The sequence below is a fragment of the Toxoplasma gondii genome, chromosome XI (genome assembly GCF_000006565.2).
Source record: "Toxoplasma gondii ME49 chromosome XI, whole genome shotgun sequence".
NCBI lineage: Eukaryota > Apicomplexa > Conoidasida > Eucoccidiorida > Sarcocystidae > Toxoplasma > Toxoplasma gondii.
The window spans coordinates 5,915,716-5,932,305 of record NC_031479.1 but is presented as its reverse complement, the minus strand read 5'-3'; the positions used below and the strand labels follow the sequence as shown (position 1 = coordinate 5,932,305).

General features: G+C 52.6%; 2 protein-coding genes across 2 annotated transcripts; one reads left to right on the top strand and one right to left on the bottom strand.

Moving 5' to 3' along the window:
- Positions 1-9: 9 nt before the first annotated feature.
- Positions 10-6,138, bottom strand: TGME49_216740 (riboflavin kinase). The gene is made up of 5 exons (XM_018779747.1): positions 3,929-6,138; positions 2,067-3,482; positions 1,587-1,762; positions 716-818; positions 10-401 (listed from the first exon to the last, which is right to left on the bottom strand). Exons 1-5 carry the CDS (start codon positions 5,532-5,534, stop codon positions 262-264), a joined length of 3,441 nt encoding a protein of 1,146 aa, XP_018635261.1. The 5' UTR covers positions 5,535-6,138; the 3' UTR covers positions 10-261.
- A 1,628-nt stretch (positions 6,139-7,766) lies between these two features.
- Positions 7,767-16,553, top strand: LEO1 (Paf1/RNA polymerase II complex component LEO1). Its single transcript, XM_002370942.2, has 8 exons — positions 7,767-8,955; positions 9,292-9,410; positions 10,187-10,229; positions 11,005-11,100; positions 11,478-11,516; positions 12,208-12,384; positions 14,278-14,425; positions 15,207-16,553. The coding sequence occupies exons 1-8, from the start codon at positions 8,500-8,502 to the stop codon at positions 15,260-15,262; spliced, it is 1,134 nt and encodes a 377-aa protein (XP_002370983.1). The 5' UTR covers positions 7,767-8,499; the 3' UTR covers positions 15,263-16,553.
- The last annotated feature ends 37 nt before the right edge of the window (positions 16,554-16,590 follow it).

Below are 16,590 nucleotides of genomic sequence, written 5' to 3'. Positions count from 1 at the left end.
TCGCGTAGCGAGAAGCGTTGCGGTTTAGAATTCACCGAACAGGTTTGCGTGTGGAAACAACTTTCCATTCCTCAGAGAAAGCAGTTTTTCTCTTCGTGTCTAGTAGTGAGTGTCGAGAAGGGCAGAACCTCCTGGAAGGCGTTGTTCCGGAACCTGGACGTTTCGAAGCGCCTTGTGACACCAAGACGCGCCGGCGACTCTCTTGTGTCTCGCTTCCGTACTCTGGAAGTTACACCGAGAGACATCGCGCGACGCCTCCGTTCAGAGACTCGAAGTGTGTGGCGGGTCGTCATTGTGTTGACACAGCACCTCGAGCAGGCGTTTCGAGGAAAGGAAACTCGGGTGATCCAAGGCAGTTCGACAGACTTCGCAGTCGTTCTGAATCGCCTGAATCAAGTGACCTGCAGAAAGAAGCGACACGAACGCTCCAGGCCTTGCTGCGCTGTAAACTCGGGAGCGGCTTCACAGCGTGGTGTCTCCTTGCAGACAGAAGAATTTCTGTGTGAGGGCTGCAGTGCTGGAGACACCGGACTGTCTCGCCGCAGCTTCGGACCCGCACAGCTGCAGCCTGACGCGGAACTGGCGTCCGCTGAAAAACGGTCTCAAGTGAGGAGAGGGATCGCCTGCTCAACACCTGGACGCAAGTCGAGTGGAGAAGTGAAAAAGGACTTTCACAGAGCTACCTGACTCGCCTCATCTCTTCCACTGCGCTCACCGAAGGACGAAAACGCAGCCTCGCTGCGGAGGAAACCTGTGACCAAGACCGTGATCGGGCTCCCAACAAAGTCTTCGTCAAACTCGTGGTAGATGTAAGGCTCCTGAAAACAAGACGCCAGAGAGGCGTGGAAAATGCCTACAAGAAGAACGAACAACTCTGTTTCGAGAACCACAGGCACTTGGGACTTCTAAAGAAACCGAAAGTTGCAAGCAAAAAACACTGTGGAATGAAGAGCAGCCACCCCACGTAGCTCGAGAAAGCACACCGGTGTCGCTTGTCACATTTTCAGACGAACTCGAGGGGAGTCTCACTCGGAGACCTCACCTAAACGTTTCAACACATGCATCAAATTCACGGTCTCGAGTACACGTTACGCGCTCCGTCGCCTTCGAGAAGCGACATCCTTTTTCAGCGCTGCAGTTCGAAAACATGTCTGACCCCCCAAACAGCCTTTCCCTTGGGAGCACAGAAGACTCGACTTGGACTCCCCGCGTTCACAGTTTGGAAGGCCTTTCTGAGTCCAGTGCTTTCATGCGCTACGACACAGAATGTTGCAACAACCGCAGAAATAGAGTCGAGTCATCGCGACGTTTTTCGATTCGAAGGAAATCAGGGGAAGCGAGAACGAGAACCACGGATCCACATACGAAATTGATTTTCGCGCCGAACTCTGCAGGCGACGCGCCCCTCGAACGTCTCCAGTCGCGCGAGTAACGTCTCGCATCGCTCGTGAACATGTGCAGGTAAAACACAACGTTCGGCAAGGTGTGTAAGCCTGCAGGGACGTAGAGCAGTTAGAATGCACAAAGAGCGGCGGAACTTGAAGAAACTGAAGATATCCCTTGAAACGCATGCAGGCGAAACTTACAATGGTCACCGAAGTGTTCCCAAAGTACGGATTGTAGCCCACAGACATCGCCGTCTTGAAGACTTCGACCTTCCGCTCGACCTTCGCGTTGTTGCGATCGATCTCATGTTGCTCTGTTTCGCCTCCCGCGTTGGCCAGCGACAAAGGGTGGAGCGTAGCCCATCCGTAGTAGACGCCTGCAGAAGGAAATATCCACATGTGCATGCGCGAAAAACGAGATAGACAAAGCACTAGGTGAGAAACTCGACAGTCCACCCCATTCTGAGCTAGAGAGAAACGCGTGGAGTGAAACACAGGAGACTTCGAGGGATTCCAACACTTCCTCTGGAAGGGAAGGCGAGACACAAAAACCTCACGCGTACGCAAAAGGAGAGGACAGCGCGTCACTCTGTCTTCCCTCGACGTTCCTTCCCTCGAACGTCTGTCCGGCTGTGGGCGCTGCCTCCATGTCACGAAGACGAACGACCTGCAGAGCCTTACCGGGGAAGAGTGCTACAGGGTGTGACGTTCGTATCACCTCCCTCACCCAGTCCTCGTTCTCTCTCTCCGAACCGGTCTCTCCTTCTTCTCGCTCTCCACCTCCCTTCTCTTCTGTCTGTTCTGCTTCCTGCATGCGCGATCGGGTCTCGGTCTCTTTTCCAGAACCGTCCAGCGAGCGCGTCAGCCGCTCTCGAGCAGTCCGACGCCAGCGCGCCTCGGCCTCGGCGCACCGAAGGACCACAGGACCCACTGCTTGCCGAACATTTGCTGTCGGAATTCCAAGCATCTTACTTCCTCGTCCGAATCCCTTGACAACTGTTCCCGTGACCAACACAGGAAACATCAACTCGACAGACTTGCCCCAAGCGTCGACGCCCGACGCCGCGGCCTCCCAAGACCCCACAGCGTCCTGAAAAGCGCATGCAGCGGGGGTCGTCGGAGCTTCGCTCGGCTTTTCTCTGCAGTCTGCGCCCGCCTCTCGCAAGGCGTCTCTGGCGCTCTCCCGTCCGTCCTGCGCCTCCAAAAGCGCAGCCTCTTCTTCGGCTGCAAGGCAGCGACAGGCTGCGCAGCTCACCTGCCAGCATCTGTCTCCATCCGCCTCCACTTCCGGCCTCGAGTCCCGACGTCCCGTGGACCTCGACCTGCGCGACGCGGCGGAAACGCCAGTCGCAGGCACTGGACGGGCGAAGCCAAGCGGCGAAACTTTCGCTGGATAGACCGGAGGCTGCAGAAGACCGCTCCGAAGCAGTCGCATGTCGCTCGCGGGGATGGTTGCGACAGAAGAAGAACAAGACGAACAAGAACAAGTCGAAGAAGAAAAAGAAGAAGAACAAGACGAAGAAGAACACGAAGAAGAGTGTGGAAGGCATTTCTCAGATATGGGGGTCGGGGCGACGGGACTGTAGGTGCAGGAGGTGGAGACGAGGGAACTCGGATGTTCCACTTGCGCATGCACAGGTCGGCTCCATGCATGAGGATGGAAGAGTCGCAGCAAGTCGACGTCGTCGATGCTGTCGAGAAGAGCAGTTTCCAACGCCTCGTCACATGCGCTGCAGAGCGCGAGAGAACGCGAAGATGCCTGCATGTCTTCGAACTCAACCGGGTCGCAGTCCTCGGCTGCGCGGCCACCGCACCGCGAGCAAGGACGGAAGTCCGCGGGGGTGGACGCTCGGCTGGACGCCTGGTGGATCGCGTCGCAGACTTCCAACGACCCATCACGCGCAGCGGGTGACGACGGTGTGCTCAGACCGGAGAGGCGCCGTCTCTCGGGGGAACTCACATCGCCGGTCTCGACCGAAGCAGACAGAGGCGTCGTCGCCGCTGTGGAGAACTCGCTGGCGCTGCATGCACTCATGCGCGTCGCAGCGGACGGATGGAGCCGCGTTCGCCGCAGAAGAGGCACCGACTGGGAGAACCCTGTACGTACACACCCGAGCACAGGAAGGGAGCGGCGAGGCGACGTGGAAGGCGTCCTCTCGTCTTGGCTCGGTCGACAACTCTTTCCAGCCGCTCGACTCGCAACTCGCAACTCATCAGCGCGGGAGGCAGTGCACGGCGCCGAAGAAGGTCGCCCTCAGACTCAACTGTCGCGCGCCGCAGCCTTTCTGCGCGACGCTTCGCTGCACCCCCGAAGCGCGGCCAACAGACGCGGCCAACAGACGCGGCCGTCCTCCCCACTACTCAAGAGCGCGCGCAAATCAACAAAGGCACACTCATACTTATTTACACCAGGACATTTATACATGCACATACCTGTACATACATATATTTATATACATATATATATATATTTATATACATATATATATATATATTTATATACATACATATACATAAATATATAACATATTTGTTGACAGCACCTGCTGCACTGGCGAACTGCGCGAAGGCCTTCGATTTTGCGGCGACGGCGACTGCTGCACCTCCTCGCGCGTCTCGGCTGCCGGCGCAGGGTCCCCCGGGAAGCGGCGGATCTGTTCTTCCTTCCTCCCTCCCCCTCGTTGTCCGCCCTGACCTCGACGACGTCTCTCCCGTCTCCGCATCCCCTGGCGACCCGCGGCGCTTCGCGAAACCTCGAGCCTCTCTCGCGCCGCGGTCGCCACAGACTGTGGCCTGCGCTTGCTCCTCGACGAAGAGTCGGAGCGCGTCGACGCCTCGTTGCAGAGCGAAGAGAGAGACGGCGCCCGCGTCCACAAGGCGCGTGAACACCTCAGGAGTTTGAGAACTTGCGCCGGGGCCGTCCAGCTCTGAACTCGGCGAACGTCCTCTCCGCATGCGCAGCTGGGGAGGCGACGAGCAGCGGGAGGCCGCGCGAGGCTCGCCTCCGTCGCGACGAGCACTCGCATGGCTGTCTGCCGCCGGCTCTGCGACCAGGGAGGCTCCGCGCCGCCTTAGCATCGCCAAATGGTCCTCCCACAGCTCCGCGTTGCTTGTGCAGAGCACGACATGGACAGGACGAGGAGAGTCTTCGTCGCCGTCGTCCTCCGAGGCTCGGCGGTTGACGGCCGCGCCAGCCAGAGGCGGAAGCTGCGCTCGAGCGCGTCCCCGGGGGTCTCCGCAGACATGCAGGAAGAGCACCCGCAGAAAACGGTACGCCCCGATGTGAGGTTTGACCGTCGTTTTGAGGGCGTGCAGGACGCGTTGCAGGAACGGCTGCGAAGACGTTTCCTCACTTGTTGGCAGCGAACGTCCAGGAGCAGAAGGCGAACGCTCGTCACTGCTCGGAGAGGCAACTGGCAGAACCTTCGTGGTCGAGACCGAGTCGAGAACGCGTCCACAGAGGGTCTGGACAGAGACGCCCAGTGCGGCCTCGCAAAGCGGCGACTTGGCGGCTTCGGCGGCAGAGAAGAGTCTCGGACTGGAAGCCTCGGCGACGATGCGCGCGCCAACCTGGAGCAGAGAAGAGCCGGGGACGAGAAGCTGCGAAGTCTCCTCGGCAAGAAGCTTCCTGCCGAGCAGACCCTGGAGGAGGCACTGCAGCAAACTTCCCCAGTCGAGGACGAGAGCGTCTGCCTCGACGAGAAGGACTGAGGGGAGAGAGACGCGCTTCGACGTCGGCAGCGCGCCGAGGCGCGAAGCAGCTTCCGGAGGCCGAGGCGACGGTCTCGACATGGCTCCGGACGCAGCTGAAGACGACAGGACTGCTTCGAGTTCTTTTTGTCCGCTCTGGAAGTGCCGCCGCACTTGAATCCTCGCGGCTTCTTCTTGCAGTGTCGCAAGCCACAGCAGCGGGAGAGAGAACGGGCGTCCTTTCGCGAGCCCACGGACGGAAGAGAGAGAAAAAAGAACTGCCGACGCGCAGGCGAAACAGACGAAAGGCGTCGACGAGACGCAGGGCGCGACCTGCAAAGGAAGCAGAAGAAGAAGGAGAAGAAGAAGAAGGAGAAGAAGAAGGAAAAGAAGAAGAAGGAGAAGAAGAAGCAGAAGAAGAACCAGCTGCGGCGGCCGTTCACGCCGACGGTGGAGCATCGACGAGGAGTCGAAAACTGTTCAACATCCGCGAGGCAGGAAAACTGCAGAAACATGCAGGTCGCATTGCATCTCTGCTGCAGAACTCTCACAGAAAAGAGCCGAAGAAAAGAAACACTAACAGCAGGCGTCGCTGCTGTAGACCAAACTTCTTTTCTCGAGTGCAGACGTCCGACGCCCTCAAACCGACAAGGAAGGTGCCTTTCCGCCGAGACCAGCAGTCCGAGAGACGGTACCCAAGAGAGAAAAAGCTCCTTCCACGGAGGAAAAAATTTCTTTTGAACAGTGACTTCTCTATACGCGAAAAGGAGACAGCTTGTCGCGCGGACGCGACCGGGCATGCTGTGACGAGGCAAACGCCCTTCTCTGTCCGGTTTTTCTCCAGGGAAAACGTACGCTTTTTCATTTGTATTTCTATTCGCCGTTGAATTCTCAAGAAACAGGAGACAGCAGACTCGCGGAGACTCAGATGTACAGGCAGACAAAGAAATTGCCTCTTTGCAGCTCAGAAGCGCGTGGACTCTTCGACTTCGTTGCTCTTTTGAAATCATGTAATCCCCTGACACACCGAAAAGGATTTTAAAAAAACCGCGCACAACCTTATTCTCTTGACGCTTGCAAAAAAGTGCAGTTCGTTCCTTTTTCGTCTCCCTCCTTCTGTCTCCTCTTTCACGCTAGCGGCACGCGTCTCCAGTCCTGCTGCATGCGGCTAAGGCGTTTCTTCGTTTGTCTCTTCCCCTCGCAGGCTACGTTCGCGAGGAAATCGGGAGCACCCTGAAATCTCTGAACATGAATCCACCAACGAAGGTGCCATGCCTTGACTCTCCCCGGAAAAGGCCTCCTTTTCTCCCCTCCGAATCGAGACATATCTGCATCTGAATTTTAGGTGAAAAGTCTCACGGCGCACACTCTCCAGTGTCGCTACCACGAGCCATAAACGTGAAATCTTTGATTGTCCACCAGGAACAATACCATTTGAAAGTCTTTAATTAAGAGGGAAAGGTAATTATATAGTCATTGAACCGCTGGAGGAAGTTTTTCTCGGAACCTAGCACTTGAAAGTCTTTAATTAAGAGGGAAAGGTAATTATATAGTCTTTGAACCGCTGGAGGAAGTCTTTCTCGGAACCTATCATTTGAAAGTCTTTTATTACGAGGTAAACGGAGGTAAGGAGTCCGCTAAAGGTCTTGGATGTATCTGGAGAATTGTGGTTTAGATGCTCCTAAGGAAGAAGAGAAAGGACCTTGAAAGCCTTTCCAAACTAACGCGGTCTTCTGCGTCCTAGTGCCATGAGTGAACTCTTTCGCTCTGATCCTAAAAGTACGTCGCGAGCTATAGAGATACAAGAGACAGGACAAGCATTTCTGGATTCACGTAACCGACGAAGACCACAAATACCCCAGCAGCAACTCCGCAGGACGAGACGAGGCCGTCTAGAAAAAAAAGCCCGCTAGCTCTGTTTTTTGCGACGATAGCGACGCTTGTGCAAGGATGAAAAGGAGGCAGTCTCGAGAGAATTAACGAAATATCTGGAATTGCTGAGAAGCGCCCGGTGCGTGTGAGGGCGTTTGTTCACGGGCTGTCCGCGAAAACGGCATCCCGCGTACTCGTCGAAGGGGGTTATTACGAATCAAATTTCAAAGGTCGGCAGAACTGCTTTTAGTACACTGCATTTCTGATCGGTGGTTGGCGCGAAATGCCGGACGTATCCGAGGTAAACTCTCTTTGTCTTCCCCGTCCTTTCTTTCTCTGCGCTCCTCTCCCTTCTCTCTCGCCTTCTCTCGTTTATCAGAGACTCGGCGCCTGGGGAGCTGCTGTGTGCAGCTCTCCGCACCGTAGGGAACTCTCTGTCACCCGTGTCTTCGCCAAACTTGAAAGAGAGGGAACAGTCGAACAACAGAGAGAAACTGGGGACGACGAACGCCAGCAATCAAGAAGACTGTGCGACGCTTTCGCGAGGGCCGGCGACCGGACTCCAGGGAGGGGAGGCGATGTCCGCGGCGGGCGGAGACTCGAAACTCGGAGAATTTCTGCGGACGTCCGCGACCGCTGATGGAGTTCTTTGCGAGTCGATTTTCTGCCTATAAGCTAGATTTTTTCGAAGGGAGAGAAAGTGAGAACTAGACACGGTCTTTGTAAGTGACAAAAATCATCTTTTCTCCACGACGAAGCGCCGGGCGCCACACCAGCGCCCTGGAAGGAGCAGAGCGACAGTCTTTGCATGCAGTGCTCGACTGCTTGTTGCAGACCTTCGGGGGTTTCACCTTTGTTCTCCAAGACTCCATTTTGACCGATTTTCTGCTGAAGCGTACACAACAACTTCTTGCACACTCTTGGACTCTCGAGAGATGCTTTTTCCAGCAATTCTTCCCCGGCGAGCGGGTCGGCTTCTCGCACATGCACAGAGAGAAAAAAGTCTCTGAGCAACGCGCGACTTTCTCGCGTTTTCCTCGGAAGAAGCCACGAACGCTTTAAGGCGTTTTCCGGCTTCGTCCTAGCGTTCAGGCATCCACCCAGTGAACTCTTTCTGGTGTTACGTCGCCGCTGCTTCCTCACCTGGTCGACGCGAACTTCTCTGTTCCGCGACCGGCGCCGACGGCGGAGGAGACGCGTCTCCCGACTGGCTCTCTTCTTTCCAACTGTGCTTCGTGGTCTGTTCCGCAGACGCTTCGCCGCGAAGAGGCCGTTTCTCCATGGAGTTTACTTATTACACGCGTCAACGGCATCCGGAGACTCAACGCTGCCCATCGCCGTGAAGCGACCTTGCGTCGACGGCCGCACAGCTCTGCGCAGAGATAGAAGAAGAGCAAACCTGAGGGGATCGCGGCACTCACCACTGCTTGCGCGACGGAAGTTCAGCCGCCGTCACCCGCGAAACCAGACGCTCGCCGCCAGCCGCACTGAGGCTGGGGTGTACGTACACCCCCGGCAAGGCCCGCGTCGCTCTCCGGGAACCTGCGGCAGGATGGAAGAGGCGGCGCATGCGTCTCCAGAGGTTCTCGACGGCGGTGCATGGCCTGCTGTCGCTGAACACACAGGCGAGGAGGAAGCGACTTCTGACGACTCTCCGCAGACGCAGAGGAGACCGGAAGCGCAGGACCTCGAGCCGGAGGCCGTCGAAGCGGAGGACGACTTGTTTGGAGAGGGCAGAGACGAAGACCTCTTCGGTGAAGAAGACGACGAACTCGAGGTCTCTCGACAGAAGGCGCGAGACGCCCTCAGTCCGACAGATCCGACGGCGGACGCCCAGCCAGACGACGCAGCGGCGAAAGGCGAGGAGGCGCTGGCGAGAGAGGAAGAGGCGTTCTCCCGATTCGACGAGGAAGGAAGACGGCACAGCGACGACGAGGAACCGTGCGAAGACGACCAAGAAATCCAGCTGCCGATTCAGGAACTTCCGCCTTCCACTAAGGACGCCAGGGTACGAAAACGCCACTGACCTCTCTCTGCAGAGAGCACCGCGAGAGGACTTTGTGTTCTTGCGTTTTCCCTGCACCCTTGTCGCCGCAGTTCCTCTTACATCTCGCAAGTCCTCTCTGCTGTGTCTCCCCAGTTCGCGTCCAGTTGCGTCCTCTCTGGCAGGCTGCCGCGCGTCTCAGTTCTTCCTGTCCTCCTTCTGCCTTCCCCCCGGTGTGTGTACACCTCATCTCTGCTTGCGAGTGCTCTCTGTTCCCTCTTCTGGCCCTCCCTTCTTCCGATCTCGCCTGGAGCTTCGACGACTCACGACGGTGTTTCCTCTGGAGCGCATGTCTCGCAGCTTGTCGTCCTTCGCCTGCCTCCGACAGTTTCGGTCAAAGTCCGCGGAGCTCCTGCCAATTCGCGCCCTCACTCCTCCAGTTCCGCCGCCATCAGTGCGGACGACAAATTCACCATCGAGTGAGAGTCGGAAACGGAGTCGAAAGGCCTCACTTTATACCCTCACATAGATCTCTGAAGAATTACCTGTATGCGCTTGTCGCCATCCGTGCATGCATACACTTTATCTCTGTGTGTACGTCTCTACGTATCTATCTGCTTTTCTCTCTACCTAGAGATACCTACCTGTCTATTTATTTATCTGTTATTTACCTGTTTCTCTTTCTATCTCCCTCTATATATTTATATATACATCTATACATATATAGTTATATATTTATATTTATATATATATATATTTATATATAGCGGTTAGTGTGTTTGAACATGCGTGTGGCTACGTGAATAAAGATGTCACTGGATAGACCGGTGAAAGCGTCTGCGCGTTTAGTACCCTTGCTCTGCCTGCATCGGATGTGACAAATCTGTGGATTCATAACTTTATCCGAAATTGTGGATGTCTACCGCGCGTCTTTCCATGACGGAGAGACCGTTGGTCGCGCCGAGCCTCGAGCGCGTCTGCACTGAGCAGCTGGACCTACACCGCGTAGATCTGCAGAAAATGCAGACAGAGGCTGTCGATGTGGAACGTCAGATTTTTCGACGTCTGAGGCATTGCCTCTCGTTTTTTCTTGGAGGCGGAGACGGTGGGGACGGACGACGGCTGCATAGGGAAGGTTAGGTCGGCAACCGTTTTTCGTCTCGTCGTCTCTTTCCTTCTCTGTTCCAGTCTCGGATTGTTTTGTCCGACGTTGTTTTCGCGTCTTCTTTTTTCTTTCGGCTACATGTTCTCGCAGATGGGGTCACCCTGGCGGCAAGAAGGACGGCGAGCATGAGGCGGTGAGCCGATGCGAGGAGCTCCTCTTGAGTTTCTTGACAGATGTTTGCGAAACGAGTCTCCATTTCTGTCCAGTGTTCTTCGCCGAAAGAGCAAGGCAGTGCGAACAGAGCACAGCTTCTCTCGCGAGTTTCCACCCTTGCGCACTCACAGCTGTGCATGCATGGGAAGCGACAGACGAGAGGCAGTTTACTTTCTCGCTTCGCCTCCACACTCTGCTTGAATCGCGGATGCTGGTGCATGCGTCTCCTTGTCCACCTGAAAGTCTGCATGTGATCCTATCTGTGGGTACGCGTAGTTCGGTGTGGTCTCCTTCCTACCCCTAGCTGCCTCGCTGTCCATCCATCTATCCATCTCAACACACACACATATGATATTAATATATATATATATATATGTATATATATGTATATAAATGTATATATATATATTTATATATGTATTTATATATGTATATAAATGTATGCCCAGAGAGAAGAATGTTTTGGAGTAGGGCAGGGACACTTGCCAGATAGGGTGCGGTGAACTTTTTTTGTGGGGAGATCGTTTCGTGAACCTGTTTCCCCACACCGCGGGTCATTTGGAAAGAAGCGGCTTTCGTTGGAATCGACTCTCCGGCCGGTTCAAGAGGAAGTTCTCAGATGGGGCGAGCCGGAGTTTTTCGCAGACGGAGAAGACGCACCTTCTGGTTTCAGTTCTTCGAACGTGTAGGTCTGGGCTGACGGCGTATGCAGCCTTTTCACCTGCAGACTTTCAAGATATGGTGCTCTGTCGCAGGCTGAAGACAAAGTCCCTGCGTCCAACTGTAAACTTGTTGAGTGGGGAGACGGCAGCTACTCGCTTTTCGTTGGTCGGCAGATGTTCGACGTTCAGGTGAGAAAACATCTGCGTTCGTTCTCGGTCGAAACCGGAAGGCCATCTCTGCCTGTGTGTTCGCCTCGACTTTCGCTGGGTCGCCTGGTGCGCCTGCCGGTGAACAAAGTGGACAAGTCTCGCAGTGAACTCCGAAGGCGTTGACGTTCTTCTCCGTTTACTCACGCGCTCTGAAGTCAACTGCTAAAGCTGCGAGGCAGACTGCCAACGCGAACCCCGCATTTGCGCGTCCGAGTTCACGCGGGCATTTTCGAAGTGGTTTTCGTATTTTTTATTCGGACCAGAAAAGGCGGAAAAAAGATGCATCTTCGCTGCACATATGTTGCTGGAGAGAGGAACAGACATTCACGTTTTGCTCCAGTGTTTTCTGTCTTCAGGTCAAACGCGATCCGACACTGTTCTTCGAGAACTCGAGTGTACGTACACCGGAACAGTCCGCTTCCACCAACGCTCCGATCCGCGGGCGGCACAGTCCATGTAGAAAATAGGAATCGCGCAGGCCACAAAAATTCGGAACGGCGGAACGCAACGCTTGCAACTTCCCCCCGCAGTGTTTTAAATTTCGTCGTAATTGCTTCGCACGCGCAATCGACAGTCGGTGCTGAAGCGAAGAGGTCCACGTTGACGTCGGGATCCACCCCGAGACAGAACGACAGACTCACGGGTGGAGCGCTGCGTTGTGTCAATGCGACTTTCTGCTCTGCTTCAAAAGCGCTCTGAACATGCATGCAGGGGTGCATGCGCACACCTTCTTCCTTTCTGCCAGTTGACCCCCTAGAGATGAGTAGATTTATTTACATCGATCTATTTATACATGTAGAACGTATACTTTTTTCTATCGACGTCTGTATGTGTGAAGTTTCTTGAGGCCGCTAAAACCGGGCACCAGACAGACATGGAGACAAATGCGCAACGAAAGAACAACGCCCACCAGGCAGCGGAAGAGAGCGAGATCTGGAGGCAGCGTTGGACGACTCGTCGGCGCGCAGGCGGAAGGAGGCCGGATGCATGTTTTTTCTTGGTTGATTTCAATTTTGTTCCGGGGCGACGCAAGTGGGGTGTGCCCCAGGTGTTGACGCATTTGCGGTTTTTTCACGTTTTGTGCAGAGTGAAACCATCAAAACTCTCCACTGTCGGGCAGAGTCGAGGTTCCAAGTTCGCTTGGGAGAACTTTTGAATTTCCGAGAATTCTTCACTCAAAGAAACATGCGCCATGGAAAGAAACGCCGCGCCGCTCTGACCACTCAAGAGCAGATCGAACGCGCCGAACAACTGACTCGAAAAGTAAGTCGTAGCTATATATATATATATATATATTATTTTACATGCATATATATATATATATATGCATATATGTACGTCGACGTTTTTTATATGTAGACCTATGTATGTATATTATTTGTTTATGTATATATATATATATATATATATTTGTATGTATATGTGTTAAATTGCCTGTTTCTCCAGCTGTACAGCCGATAATGTTGCTTGCCTCTAGATATCAATGTGTATCCAAATATTCTTGGTGTAATGTGTGTCGCTCGAGTTGTACTTCCAGTGCGCTTCGTGCCTGTACATCTATACATTTATAAACAAAATGTAAACAAAATATAAACATTATATATATATATATATGAAGTATGTATGTGTCTACGTGTGTCTTGGGCGCGGTGCAAGGGTGGCAGAGAGAAGTCGATCTGTTTTTAGGCGCTTCGGTGTGCGCGTCACTGCACTCACTGCGCAGTATCTCTACGTCTGCATTTGTAGAGATTAGTTTACGTCGAACGTTTTACAGTTTCGGGAAGCCACTGAATCGCCTGAGAGCGGGTGTCGGTTTCCTGCGAAAAAAAGTTGAGTTCGTTTCCGAGGGAGGAAGAAGCGCCTCGTTTCGTAGCGTCGTTCGCGGTTCTTGTGCAGGAAGAATCTGAGGCGTTTTCGGGCGCTAGAGGTTGCCAGTCTCTTATCCAGCGGTAGTCGCTCTCGTGTTTCCGAAAGTCGACTTTTGGACCACAGAATTCAGTCAACAGATGCTTGGTAGCCACGCCGCACGGTGTATGTATGTGTATGTGTATGTATATTTGTGTGTATGTATATTTGTGTGTATGTATATTTGTGTGTATGTATATTTGTGTGTATGTATATTTGTGTGTATGTATATTTGTGTGTATGTATATTTGTGTGTATGTATATTTGTGTGTATGTATATTTGTGGGTATGTATATTTGTGGGTATGTATATTTGTGGGTATGTATATTTGTGTGTATGTATATTTGTGTGTATGTATATTTGTGTGTATGTATATTTGTGTGTATGTATATTTGTGTGTATGTATATTTGTGGGTATGTATATTTGTGGGTATGTATATTTGTGTGTATGTATATTTGTGTGTATGTATATTTGTGTGTATGTATATTTGTGGGTATGTATATTTGTGTGTATGTATATTTGTGTGTATGTATATTTGTGGGTATGTATATTTGTGTGTATGTATATTTGTGGGTTTGCATATTTGTGTGTATGTATATTTGTGGGTATGTATATTTGTGTGTATGTATATTTGTGTGTATGTATATTTGTGTGTATGTATATTTGTGGGTATGTATATTTGTGTGTATGTATATTTGTGGGTATGTATATTTGTGTGTATGTATATTTGTGGGTATGTATATTTGTGTGTATGTATATTTGTGGGTATGCATATTTGTGTGTATGTATATTTGTGGGTATGCATATTTGTGTGTATGTATATTTGTGTGTATGTATATTTGTGTGTATGTATATTTGTGTGTATGTATATTTGTGTGTATGTATATTTGTGTGTATGTGTATTTGTGTGTATGTATATTTGTGTGTATGTATATTTGTGTGTATGTATATTTGTGTGTATGTATATTTGTGTGTATGTATATTTGTGGGTATGTATATTTGTGTGTATGTATATTTGTGGGTATGCATATTTGTGTGTATGTATATTTGTGGGTATGCATATTTGTGTGTATGTATATTTGTGGGTATGCATATTTGTGTGTATGTATATTTGTGGGTATGCATATTTGTGTGTATGTATGTGTATTTGTGTATGTATATTTGTGTGTATGTATATTTGTGTGTATGTATATTTGTGTGTATGTATGTGTATTTGTGTATGTGCTGCGTATTTTTGTTTTCCTCTTTAGACGGTCGAACGGAGACACGAGGCAGCGCGTACACGCCGTCGACAGGCAGACTCGGCGCGCGGTTTAGAGCGAGGCTTGACTCGACATTTCTTGGAAGCCGACAGCGAAGAAGAACTCGAGGCGAAGCAAGACGAGGAAGAGGAAGACGGTGAGAAACCACAGCTTCCCTGCGTGAAGCAGGCAGTGGCAGGGAAGCGCGGCGACCAGCCTCGACAGGATTCGCCGCAGAGGAAACGCGAGGCGAACAAATGGAGGCAGGCGGAACTTCTTTGTCCGAGTGTGAGATCGCGCAGAATAGGAAACCGAGGGGACTGCGGGGCAGCAAGAGACGCGGGGACTGTGAAAGGCACTTGCCTGCTCAGCAAGAAGGGAGATACCGTGGCTTGCGACTGCTCGAGGAAGAAGAAAAGAGACAAAATGGGAGCTTCAAACCTCTTCATTCGTGGCGAACGCGTCCAGTGACAGACATTTTGTTAGCTAGCAGACAACGCCTCAGCAGACAGAGTCCTTCGGGGGAAAGGATATCCCCGGCGAGGAACGCAGCCACTATAGAGAAGGTCCTCAGATCGACTTTTTCGCGCAATGCGAGGGCGGTCGTTCTGCATTCGCTGCGGCGTCTGGTGGCAGACATGACATGAATAGAAGCCACGATTCGAGCTTGGACTCCTCCCCTCGTCACTACGCTTCGCTGAACTGGTGGAATCTGGATCCAGAAACAAAAGCCATTTTGGCTCTGTCACTCTGTCGTTCAGCTGGGGGGGATCAGTACACACCCCACAAGCAGGAGGTTCTCTGGACGTAGAGGAGTCTCTTTTGTCCTCTGAAATGGGCAGTGGAGCTTCACTGACTCGCGAAGGTGGGCAGGGAGAAAGATGTTTTGTACGTGTGAAAGAGAAGACTGAAAGTCCGTGCTTGTGCGTTGCTTGCAGGGAGCTCTCTGGCGAAGATAAAGGAACAGTACAAGAGACAGAAGCGCTTCAAGTAGAGACCGGCCGAGGTGTATTCTTTCTTTTCCGTTTAGGAGTTCCAAATTGATGCTCTTCCTTTCCTTTCTTCGTCTCTACCTCTTTCTCCTTTCTCGGCTTGTTTTTCTCTCGTGCTCGTCTTCGTAGCGCATGTTCTAGCCGGAGGCTGCTTCGCTGGTGGACTGTTCTCAGTTCCTTTTCTTTGTTTTTCCTTCCTGCGTTTCGTCTGCATGCACCCTTTTTCTTTTCTACGCAAAGCCTGACACTGAGGGCGCGCGGCAGTCTGCTCGGAGGCAGGAGTCAGGAGTCTCCCGGGACTTGTTGGTCCTTGTTTGTGTGCGTGGTCTGTACATTCGTTTTCTTTTGAAGCACCCCAGTTCCAGCTTTCAACGGAACGTCGCTGGACGACGACGTTCGCCGCGCTCGACTCTCACAGACGTTCGCAGATGAAGGAGAAGCGATTCACCACTATGCGCAGCTTTAACGGGAGGCGTCGAGGAACGCGCAGCATCTCCACAAGAACGCGTTGACAGGCATCTACTTGCTTCACGCGAGAGGGATGCACAGACACGCAGCGGAGTCGATCCGAGTTACCCAGTCGCAAGTGGACTGGAAGAGTTTCTCTTGAGACGAACTCGCGTAGTCAGGAAGGCTGGAGAACTGAAACTTCAGTGTCCTGTGTGGCAGGATGCCGAGAAGTTGGCGCCGCGAACTTCGAGTCTTCTGGAGTTTTCCTAAACGCCTCTGAAGGCCGCGCGTAGTTCGTCAAACTGAGCTCAAGGCGCTGCGTTCGCTGGAAGTGCGTGAAGCCCTTTTGAGGCGTCCAGTCTCTGGGCAGGGTGTCGAGGTCACAGAGAGCATGTGCTCCCTTTCCAGCATGCATGCACAGTTTCTGTGAAAGCGACGATGGCACTTGCGGCGAGAACCTTTTTCGACTTCGGATTTGATCTGTCTTTCTGGAGAAACAGCGAGCCGCGCCGAGCAGACTTGCTTTGATCTGTGCTGCTGTCGCGGTGTCAGGAAGACCAGCGACTAGTCGCGAAGTCGAAAAACGACCGCTGAGGCTCTGCGCTGTCTGGAGGGTCATCGACATCCACGCAGCCGCATTCACGAGTTTACGCGATGCAGAAAAACACTACTGAGCAACTCGTACGCAACTGGGAGGTTAAGCAGCACAGCAGATACCTCGCTCCTCGATCAGAAACCGAAGGGGATTAGATGCTTCTCGCAGCAGCTGGAGACGGACTCCGATCTCATCAGCCGTCACACAATTCACCCTGCTATAGGTAGCTCCGTTTATTAACGTTCGCATTTGTTTTTCTGTACCATATAAAATATATATAGTATT